This window comes from Sciurus carolinensis, chromosome 15 (assembly GCF_902686445.1).
Source record: "Sciurus carolinensis chromosome 15, mSciCar1.2, whole genome shotgun sequence".
NCBI classification, from domain to species: domain Eukaryota; kingdom Metazoa; phylum Chordata; class Mammalia; order Rodentia; family Sciuridae; genus Sciurus; species Sciurus carolinensis.
In genome coordinates, this window is record NC_062227.1 from 41,511,465 (window position 1) to 41,523,841 (window position 12,377).

General features: G+C 31.8%; 1 protein-coding gene across 5 annotated transcripts in view; it reads right to left on the bottom strand.

Moving 5' to 3' along the window:
* Trappc8 (trafficking protein particle complex subunit 8) overlaps positions 1–12,377 on the bottom strand; it is an 87,632-nt gene that overhangs the window by 50,101 nt on the left and 25,154 nt on the right. For all 5 annotated transcript variants that reach the window (XR_007105180.1, XR_007105179.1, XR_007105182.1 and 2 more), the window contains 2 exons: positions 9,404–9,509; positions 2,556–2,687 (listed from right to left, as the gene is read on the bottom strand). Coding sequence is in view for 1 of the 5 variants with exons in the window: in XM_047526398.1 (XP_047382354.1) it covers positions 2,556–2,687; positions 9,404–9,509 (238 nt within the window). In the remaining 4 variants the exon portion in view is untranslated. The remainder of the gene's footprint in view (positions 1–2,555; positions 2,688–9,403; positions 9,510–12,377) is intronic.

A 12,377-nucleotide genomic window follows, 5' to 3' on the forward strand; every position in this document is an offset into this window, starting at 1 on the left:
TGTATCAATGCCAATTCTTTATTTTCATGGTTATAACATGGATATATAGGAGAATGTTCTTGTTTCTAGGAAAGAGAAAATTTGTCCTGAAGAATCTGGGGGTAGCAGGGTACCAGGTAGATAACTTCATTCTGAAATGGTTCAGAACAAAATTTCTGAACTGAATTTGCAACTTTTTTGTAAGTTTGAGACCATTTCAAAATAATTTTAAAAAAATATTTCTTGAAAAAAAAAAAAAACAAGCTAATCTCTAGTAGCATTTGGTTAAAGCAACACAATTGTAAACATTGATATACAGAAAACAATTGAAAATGCCTAAGTGTCCAGTTCAAGTGCATTTATTTAAAAATATTTTCAGTTGCAGATGGACATGATATCTTTATTTACTTTTTTAGGTGGGGCTGAGAATCAAACCCAGGTCCTCACACCTGCTAGGCAAGCACTCTACCACTGAGCCACAACCACGGCCCTCAAGTGAATTTTTGAATATTTCTTCGAAAAGTATCTAAAAAGATTTTAAAATGGTGTAAAAATTTAAAATCTGTCTTCTAAAATAAAAACAGAAAGAAAGATTGTCCAGGTCATACTGAACAATTGTACACACCTTCCACAGCACTTTCTTAAACATTTTTCACTGATTAAACTTCCTAAAGAAAATTACATGCTTAATATAATTTTCACTATTAAAATAGAAAACTTTCAAATAAAGACAAACACTAAAATAATGTGTTTCAGATGCATTTTCACTTACTATAGAAGGATTATGAAAAATGAGTTAATTTTTAATGTTTTTTCCCCACTTTAGAGTCTAAGAATTCTAATTGATGAAGTACATCAATTATTGTAGGGCTGTGGAGATAGCTCAGCTGGTAGAGTGCTTGCCTCGCAAGCATAAGGCCCTGAGTTCAATCCCCAGTACTACCAAAAAAAAAAAAAAAAAAAATTATTGTAAAAAATTTAATTTTATGACATTTAGTAAGTTTTTTATTTAATTAAAATAAGTCCATTTATTTTCTAATTTTCTACAGGTTCCAAAAATAGAGGAAGGAACCCAATATTAAAATGTTGTTTACTGCCAGGAGCAGTAGCGCATGCCTTTAATCCCAGAGGTCAGGAGTTGAGGCAAGAGGATCTCGAGTTCAAAGTCAGCCTCGGGTTCGATCCCCAGCACCGCAAAAAAAAAAAAAAAAAAAAAAAAGTCAGCCTCAGCAAAAGCGGGATGCTAAGCAACTCAGTGAGACCTTGTCTGCAAATAAAATACAAAATAGGGTTGGGGGTGTGGTTCTGTGACTGAGTGTCCCTGAGTTCAATCCCCAGTACCCAAAAAAAGTGTCGGGAGCGGCAGGGATGTAGCTCAGTAGTAAGCACTTCTGGGTTCAATACCTGGTACCCAAAACAAAAAGTTTCTTATTAAAAATCAGAAAAGTTTGCCAGGCATAGTTCTGTACACCTGTAATCCCAGCAACTCAGGAGGCTGAGGAGGGAGGATACTCCAAATTTAGGACCAGCATCAGCAACATAGTGAGACCCTCAGCAACTTAGTATGACTATCTTAAAATAAAAAGGACTGGGTATAAAGCTCAGTGGTAAAGTGCCCCAGTTCAATTCCTAGTACAAAGAAAAAAAAAACAGAAAATTTTTACATGAAATTGAGAGAAATTTTTTAATATCTTTCTTTGTACCTTTGAAATATCATTTACAATACTGGCAAGTTTTGTTAGCACAGGCTTGTAAAAATGTTAAGTATGTTCATTAAAACATATTAAGACTGGGAATGCAACTCAGTGGTAGAACATTTAACTAACGTGTATGATGCCCTGGATTCAATACCCAGCACAACCCAAAAAATACAGTATTAACTAAATTTTTTAAAATTCTCATTCTCCCCTATTAGATCAAAAACTCCTTAAAAGGCAACACCATGTTGATTTTATGGGTTTCCAGGGTGTTCCTGGAATAGTTTCTGAAATACAGAGATTATTATTCAATCCGCCATTTCTATTTAAAGTAAACCATTATCTCAGAGCTGCTTACCCTAAAAAAGCTCTCTCCACCTAATGTTTATAGGAACAACTGAGACTATAGAAATTTCTCAATATAAATAAAGATCTCTCCAGCCCAACCAATTTGAAAAGATAAGAGACAGAGAGTTCTACACATTAAAAATTTAGTCAGTAACCATTATAAAGCATTCTCAAAGACACCAGAGGACCAGAGCGCAAGCATTCATCCCTTCTTAAATGCACAGTGTATCTGGCCCTTAACATATATGATTTGGTTTAACCTCATTAAAAATTCGGGTAAAATTGCAAAATTTTATAAATAACAGATTCAGAAAAGATAAGCAACTTGGCCAAAGTCAAGTTGTGAGTAGATAAAGATCTAAACCCATATTTGTCTAAATTCAAATTCATACCTTTCCCAATAGAATACTTCAGAACAAAGTTTATTTCAGCTTTTAGAATTAATTTTAAACCATAAAAAATTGATGACACATTATAAAATAAATTAATTAAACAAATAGAACCTTTTCATTTTAAATAAAAAATGCTCACCTGTCCTGCTTTACTAAACCGATGGCCTGCCAATATCATATGAAATGCGTATTTTCTAACCATGGGACTCTTCATGTTTATAAAGCAATGTGCTGCCTGTTCCAAAAGAAGTGCACTTCGGAGATCAGAATCCTATTGAATGTTTAGAAGAAATGATTGTTAATTAAAAGTGAATAGATAACTGGTTAAAAACATTTACATTCTTAGCATATAGCATATCTAAAATTTAACTTGTGAGTATGTGAGGGCAGAGATAAAGGGGCAAATCAATTTTGATTCTTTCTTCCAAAAAAAGCACAAATTTCATTTAAAAAGCAAAAAACCAAAACTTTCACCGTGAAATATTTTGCTTTTCATAAGCAAATGCCTGATTATAGTATGTACCATGTAACAAATCTCTGAAGAACCACAATCCCTTCCCAAATGGGAAAAAAAAAAAAAAAAAAAGAGGCAAAACTGGGAATTTAATACAGGTATACTGGTTAAAGATAAACCAAAAATCACAACAGCACAGGGGGAAAAAAAATCAGATTTACACCAATCTAATTTCTTCTAGAAATTAGTCTGTGACTTCTAATAGCATATTTCTATCTACCCAAGACAAAAAGATACAAATGAATGTGTACAGATTGTGAAATAATCTTATCTACTAAAGTTTTCTTGTATTTAAAGGAATCCTCAATTTTTGCTATAATTTGAGAGGGTCAAATGTCTGCTTTTCATTAAAAAGTTCATGAAGATTATCTTCAAAGATTCTCTCTTCACCTGCCAATCATACATTAGCAAACAGTACAACTCAAATCCACTTCAACTGACGCTTACAAACACAATGACTACAAAAAACTGCACACTTATATTAACATCATCACTCATAAGAACAACCTTTTTAAATATGTCACCACTTAACAAATAACTGAGAAAGTACTGAAGGTTGCTGATTAAGTATCAACAACATTTTCACCGAAACTTTCTCTAGGTTTTCAGCTATTCTCAAGCTGAACTTACCATGCCCTTCCATGTGTTCTGCTGCCATTATTTTCCCCAGGGAAAGTTGAAAACAGAAAACATTGACTTTAAATGCAATACTTTAAACAAATTATAGTTACATCAAAAAGTGTTCACAGACCATTATTATAAACTATCTCTGTAGCAATCCTAAAATCTTAGAGCTGAAACACATCTGAGGAATCCACCTAGACTGCATTCAGTAACTGGTAGCTATTATTATTTCAAACCCCTCAAGAAAAAAACTAAATGATCAGATAATTTCTCTAAGAATTAAGATCCAATCAAGTAAGTAGAAAAATCAGGAATTGATTCTTAATCAAAGGTCTGCATCAGAACTACTTGGGGGGAATCTTGGGAATGAATTTTTTTTTTACTTTAAAAGAATTATTAAAATATATTCTTTCAAAGAATGTTTTTTTTCTTTTTCTTTTGGTGCTATTGGTGATTTAACCTAGCAGTGCTTGACCACTGGGCCATATCCCCAGTCCTACTTTTATTTATTTATTTAATTTATTTGCTTAATTATATTTTGAGACAGGGTTTGGCTGTTGTTTAGGGCCTCAATAAGTTGCTGAGGCTGGCCTTGAACTTATGATCTTCCTGCCTCAGCCTCCTACGTCGTTGGGATTACAGGCATGCAGCACCATGCCTGGTCAAATAATAAATGTTTAAAGAAAACAATGAACATCTTTCTTTCCCATACCATGCTTCATCTCATTTGCCAGAGGTAACAACTATTCACACGTTATTGTGTATGTGTGTCTTTCTCCATATATGTACATGTATACTTATATGCCTAATATATGTTTTTTAAAATATACATTCTTAATACATATGTGGCTTCATTCACTTTATATCATAGACACCTTTCCAAGAAATCTACATCTCTCGTTTCTTTTAAATCTACATTGTATTCCATTATATAAATGTTCCATAACTTATTAATAGTCTCCAATTATTTCATTTGTGTTATTACAAATAATTAATAAGTATCTTTATAAAAAACATTTTAATTATTCAAATATTTTATTAGATCAATTTCAAGAAGCAGAACCACTAAGTTAATGAAAGCTATGCATATATTTCAAATTTTAACCAATGCAGTCAAACTGCTACCAAAAATTATACATTTCATCAACAAAGAGAGTTCACATTTTCACTTCACTAAGTCAAAAACTCTAAAACTTTTTGTCTAATAAAAGAAAAATGACACCTTGCTCCTTAACATATATTTCTATAATAGCAAGGCTATTGATCTTTTCATACACTTGGAAGGCCTTGGTATTTTTTTTCTGTGCTTTGCTTGGTAGGATCTTTTTGTAAATGGGTTTTCATGATTTTCTGATTTGTCAGAGCCCTTTGGATACTTAGTTAATTTTAGTCCTTAATCATACAATTTACAAATATTATTTCCAAGTTTCAACATGAAAGAATTTATTCTTTTGTAAAGTGCACTATTTCTGTTATTATGGCTTCAAGATATTGCATCAAACTAAGAAAGCATATTATCATTACCAGATTTTTAAAAAAATGTTCTAGCATTATCTTCAAGATAAATATATGTGTGTATCTTCTGTATTACACTGGTTTCTTTTTTATATTATACTATCATATAATAAACAAATAGGAAACCAACCCAAATGGCTGCACAGATGTCACAATACCATTTATAAATAACCTAGTTTCTCCACTGATTTTTAAATGGTATCTTAAATCATATGAAATATGTAATTCCCATCCTATTCCATTTAATGTGTCTATTCCTATAAATGTAAACAGTTTTAACTTCTGTAGCCTCACTAATATATTCTAATATCTAGAAGAGGTAATTCCCTCTAATTTACATTTTTTATTACAGAATTTTCATTTAGGTCTCTCAACTGTTTCACAGTTTTCCTTTAGGTTCTATAAGTTTAAGTTTATTCTTAGCATGTGAATATGCACACAGAGCATAAATACACATACATATTTTTAAAATACTATAAAGCTTCACTGAACTTCAAAACTAGAACAGAAAGCAATCCTGGACATTATAATTAAAATAAGGAATATGCCCTGAGTATCTGTGATGGTTTTTAGATGATTCTAATATATAATCCAGTGGAGAACTAGCATAATAAACCCTAGAATTCTCAAATTTAACACTCAAAAACTAACCAATTCAAGAAAAGCCTGGAAGTTCACATCAGGTATTAAGTTAGCTGAAATGAAATTTTGACTCTTATATGCAACAGACTATTGAATGAGAAACAATCAGTTTGCAAAGTTGAATACCCTGCTTTCATATCACACTGTAGCACTAGTCTTCATTAGTTCCTCTCAGAGTGACACCCAAAATAGTAAAAACATTTTTCTAAAAAAATAAAATGGCCCTAAAAGAAAAGGTAACTGTCATTAGTATTGATGGATGAGAAATCAAAGGATTTTACAATGGATGGTTTTATCCAGAAAGCAGAGGCTATGAATGAATGCCACAGTCAAGAGATAATTTTAACAAAAGCTGAAAAGGCAAATATGAGGATATGTATAGGAAAAAAAAAATCTGAGGCATAGAACTTATTATGATTTAAGTGTGTCCCCCCACACATTTAATCCTTGCTAAAATAGTGATATGATGTGGAACCTAGTAAATGGTCATTAAGTCACAAGGGACCTTATAAATGGATTAATGACATTATCACAGGAATAGGTGACTAGGACAGTAGATTTGTTATAAAAGTAAGTTCAGCCCTCTCTTTCCTTCTTGCTCTCATACTCCTTTGCCCTTCTGCCTTCCACCATAGGATGAGGCAGCACAAAGACCCTCTCCAAGTGCCAGTGCCATGAACTTCCCTTCCTCCAGAACCATAAACCAAATAAATTCATATTGCTTATAAATTACCTAGTCTAGGTATTGTTAAAGCAACATTAAAAAACTAAACACAGATCTCAATAAACACTTTCATAAAAACAGTTGATAAAATCACCTGTTGCAGCTATTGCACAGAATCAAATTTCAAACAAACAATGGCTCTAAGATTTTGATTTTTTTCTTCATATAACATGAAGTTAATAGGGAAGGTCCTATCGGTTGATCAATTTCCCATAGGAATAGTTACTTTCCCATAGGAATAGCTGAAAACACTAGATTGTGCACTAACATTCTGAGAACCCAGAGCATGAAACAGTAAAACCTATCTGTCCATATAATTGCAATACCAAAAAATTAAGTCAAAGCACAACATTTTCACTCAGCCTTAAAACTGTCTTTTGCTACAACGGTACTAGCAAAAATCTAGGGAACACAATTCAAGAATATCAACAGTATGTGATTATGTTCTCTATTCTTGAGACAAGTACATTTTTCAAGTTAACAAAAATACATACAATAAACATAAATTACTAGCTAAGATTTTATATTAATTTTATACACATTATGCCTAGTAATCTTTATTTTCAAGTTATCACAAAAAATATGAGAAATAGAACAGGTCACTGTGAATCACAATTTCTGGGAAAATGCATCAAAGTACCTGCCCCCACCCACTACCCCACAGCAGTAAATAACAGTGATACATTTTCTACACTTTCATGACAAAATAAATCATATGGACTAGAGAAAAAAAAATTGAAAAAAAGAGTTGAAAAAAATGATAGAAAATAACAAGGATATAATGCAGAAAAATTTGCTCTACAGAAAATTTATGTACATATGCAGGTAGAAATGTAATTAAAAGTATTTAAGCAAGAAAAGAATAAATTTTATTCAAGCTCCTGGACCATTAATTTTTATATTCACTGACATCCCTAGTGTGAAAAACACAGTCACACATTCAAAACCCAAATCAGATTATTTATTATAATAGAAAACATCAACACACCTAGAGCCTATATTCAGCTCTATCAGTTTGTCTGACATCTGTTCACATTTAATTGGGTCAATGGGCCCATGCAATACCAAACATTAAACATTCTAAATATTATTTAAATATAAACATCATTTTAAATATAAATAAGTATATATTTCTATAATACACATTACAGAAATCTTTTTAGAAAACTAAGTAATTCAGTTTAATAAACATTTTTAGAGTATCATGTGCCAAGACCAGTATTAGTTACCAAAGATAAAAATATGAAGAGCAGTTCACTTCCCTGCCCTCAAGCTGCTAAAAGCTTAAACATAATTTCCAATATAACACAATAGGACAAGTCAGGTTTTATAGCACTATATGAGAGAGTAGAAAGAAGAAAGGAGACCTGGGGCAGTGGGAAAGACTATCTGAAGGACATGACTTATAAAGAACTAATGAAGGACAAGTAAATTAGGTAAAGCAAAAGGAAAAAGTCATAGTCCTGGTAAAAGATATCAAGGATATGAACTAGGGCAGTAGTAGGACTTGGGGGAAGTAGGAGATAAATAAACTATTTTGAGATATAAACAAAAATATAGTTAAGAAAATGAAACAACAACCCCGCCCCCCAACGCCACAGTTACTGACAGGAAGAATGAATACAGGAGCACTTCAAGTAGTTTCCACCGGAGTAAACAGTTGGCTGGTGACAATGCAAAACTATGCTATATCACAGAAGAAATTTCAAATTTAGGGCAGAGACTGTAGTTCACTGGTAAAGTATCTGCCTAGCTGCAAGTCTACGTGAGGCCCTGGGTTCTGTCCCCAGTTCTGCAACCAAAAAAAAAAACTGAATTTCTTTTTTTTTGTTTTGTTTTGTTTTTTTCTCTGTTTGTACATGGCGTAAAGGCATACCATTTGTGTAATCATAAATTTACATAGGGTAAGGTTGTTTGATTCATTCTGTTATTTTTTCCCTTCCCCCCCACCCCTCCCACCCCTCTAAAATTGAATTTCTTGATATGTAACTTTAGATGTCTTGGAAACACTCAAGTAGATTTGTCATTTTAAAATGGTCAAACTAATCTAAAATTCAAGAAGTCAGGGTTGGGAACAGATAGGAAGTAAAAACCACAACTGTGAACAAGATCACCCCAAAACTGTAAAAAGTAAAAATAGAATAGTGATAACTTAAGGGGTGAAAAATGTATTTGATTTGTTCCTTTGTTCTTGAGTATTCTAAAAAATGTCTTTAACCATACATACAAAAGAATACTACCATTATTTACAAATCGATTGTCAAAGCAACTCAATAATGTCTACTGTGTAATCTTCAACAGCAATTATATATGGATTATTTAACAGTTTTGAAATATTCATAATAAAATTTTTTAAATGATTAAGATGATTTTCTTTAAAAGTTCATTCTAGCCAGGTACAGTGGCACATGCCTATAATCCCAGTGATTCAAGAGGCTGAGGCAGGAGGATCGAAAGTTCAAAGCCAGCCTCGGCAATTTAGTGAGGCCCTAAGCAACTTAGCAAGACCCTGTTTCAAAATAAAAAATAAAAAAGGCTGGGGATGTGGCTCAGTGGTTAAATGCCCCTGGGTTCAATCCCCAGTACCAAAAAAAAAAATTTCATACTAGTTGTAAACAAGATTTAAAATTCTTCAGTGGCTACATTTTTTAAAGTTGAGGAATGATATACGTGCATGTTGTTTTAAAAACTATTACACATAGGACAAAACCTAAGTCATACGATACGCCCAATACATATTTGTGGTTAGTAATAATAAAATGTAGAGTTAAAATATATAAATAAAATAAATTCAATTTATGCAACATTACACTTAAAATGAATTCAACAAATAACTAAAAGGCTATCTTATAAATCTCAAAGGGATGCCACTCCTAATTTTATATTTTGTATACCTTCTCATGAAAAAAGACACAAGCTTACAAAATAATGAATACTAATTAAATCAAATACTATACAGTTTCAGTACCTCACTTGTCAACCGTATTAGGAGAGCTGCAGCCTCTGAATATTTGCTTTGGCTTTTTAGAATTTCAGCACTAAGCAATACACATCTTTCAGCCAATACCATATTCCTAAAGAAAAATGAATGAGAAAAATAAAATTAGCACCATAACAATACCTTGGCACATCAAAGTTACCATATATTCAGCAAAAGATTACAATTATAGATTTTGAATATAAAAGTCTACATCCTTATTACTCACATATCAAGTGTTAAAAAAAAAAACCTGCCAAGAATTCCCATAACCCACCAAAACTTTTTATCCTCATGTAATATTGTAGTAAGAATACAATGCAAAATTACAATTCCTATATGCAAAAAAGCTAGAATAGTAAACTATGAACTAAGGGTTAACAAAAATTGATTCTAACAGAAAAGAATATAAGCATGTCACCAATATTCGTTTTCTTGTTCTCGTTATAAGTTCTGGTTATTTTGTTTCATTTACTGGTTATTTATAGGAATATTTAGGCATTTTCCCATTGGTAGTAGCATTGTAATGTCTCAACTGGAGACAGCAAAGAACCAGAGTTGCCTGAGTGATCCCAGAGTCAAACTTTTTTTTTTTTTTTTTTTTTTTTTGGTAAAAATACATAATCAGTTGGTTTTTCTTTGTGGATTACTATATCAGAAATCTAGAATTAGATTATTCATTTTCAAAAACAAACTAAATGAGAACATTCTTCTGTGAAATGACAAGCAAAGTCCTTCTTTGGGAAACAGCAGCAAAAGTTTCTTCTTTTAACTTTTAATCCTTATATTGAAATATTACTTGACTTTGAAATAACAATCAAAGCTTACTAACTCAAACCTACTATGGAATGCCACTGTGAACAATATTTTTAAAACACAATTTACTAGTCTCAAATTACTGAGGGTGATCTGTCATAAACTTTCTACACCATGATTTTTAATATAGAGTTAGAATTTATAAATACCTAAGATTATTAATGAGCAAAAAAGACTTAATTCCTATTTACCAGTACTTCATGTATAATATTCAGTTTTCTTAAGTAAATTTTATAAAATCTCTCAGGTCTTAACACTACTATTTTTTGGTTCCTCACCATTTCCCCATGTGGTCAGTTATTAAGTCAATGGGTACAAATCCAGGATTTTATTAATTTATCAATTCAAGCAATATTTTAAAGAAGCATTTGTAAAAACAAAACAAAACATTGTATCAGCAGGGTGGAGTGCTGAGCAGTCAGGTATTTCTAGGATACAATTTCAATATTAAAGTAGAAATTGATACCAAAGACAGAATGAACAGGCAATAATTGATTTTTATTATGATTTAAGGAGAGAGAAGGATGGCTTTATAAAAGAAAAAAAATGGGGGTTGGGGTACAGCACATGGTTTTTTCCTAAATTTAATCCCCAGTCGCCAAAAAAAAAAAAGAAGAAATCCAAGAAGTCTTATAAGTAGAATTTCATCAATTCAAAAGTGAAGCACAGAATTCTAAGAGGGCATTGCAATGCAAAACATTATGTTTATTGTATTTGAAGAAAATTTATTTACATTTTATTATTTCTGGGATCAGGGAGCTTCTTAAAATTGCTATGTATAATTGACACAGTGTTTCTAATTTATCCCAAATACTAAACTGCCCACAAATTTTAATCAATTATGGCAACTTAGAGTGAGGATTATAAGGTAAATAATGCCTAACAGTAAACAGGGATTCAGAAACACATATAGTCTGTTGTGGAAAATAAGACAAAACTGGATTGCTAATGTTTATCTGGTTCACTATAGTCTTTTCTTTTGCAGGATTCTACACACATATCTCTACAAGTTCTGAACTTCATGAAGACAAGGAAGATCTTTTCAGAGAACAAATATTCAAACTTCTTGAAACTTTAGCAATTTTGGCTTCAGTAGTAGCTCACTCTACTAGTTCTACCTTTACAATTTCTCCTTTTCAATCTCTTTCAGTAATTCCTCTTCCAAAGGGCTATCTTCTGCTAAAATCTACAAATATGTTCTTGACTAGATTATAACGTATAAGAGGGAGGATTTGATAGTGGTTCCATCATTTATTAGCTGTATACCCTTGGGTAAGTGAAACTTTCTAAGTTTCAGTTTCTTTATCTATAAAGCAGAAATAACACCACCTACCAAGTTACAGGTTTGATGATTAAATGAAGTGTAAATTACTTGGTCATAGTGAATTAAATGCCAAACACTCAAATATTAACTTTTTAAAAGTAGGAATGTTGCTGTATTGTAAACATATTGCTATTACAACTACAACTTCTACTTAACATTATAGGAGTCAAAATTGCTTTTATCTCTCTCTTCCAATGTATCCATTCTACAATAGAAAAGTAAACAATGTAGCTCAAATGTAGAATGTTTGACTAACATGTAAGCAAGGCCCTGGGTTTGATCCTAGCACCTCAAGAAAAAAGAAATGTTAGATTAATCATTTTGAAAAATAACTTTTATGATGTCAAGGCTCTAATCATGTATTCAGTAATTTTCCATTTACTACTACATACATTTTAATTACAGATTAAGAATAATCATAATAAATGATAAAGCCTCCTTTCACTGATTTATCTCAAACCCCTTTTCCAAATTTATCAGTCAATACTTTCCATATATATAATTGCTATGATCTAGACAGAGTTCTATCTCCTTTCACTAATAATGGTTCAACCAAAACATTATTTCTGAAAATCATAATTCCAGAAATGTCTATCAAATCCCAACTACCTTTCTTTTAAGTTCTATTCATCAAATATCCCAAGAAACCTCCTCTGACCAGTTATGGATCTGTTCATAATCTCCTTATAGGTGGTTAATTCTAATACTACCATGTATTCAAAACACTTTCTATCTCCACAACTGACTCCCACCCCACACTGAACTGTTATTTAACTCTTAATTAACAAAAAAGTCAAAATGGCTAATTCCTGACTTAACAGTGGA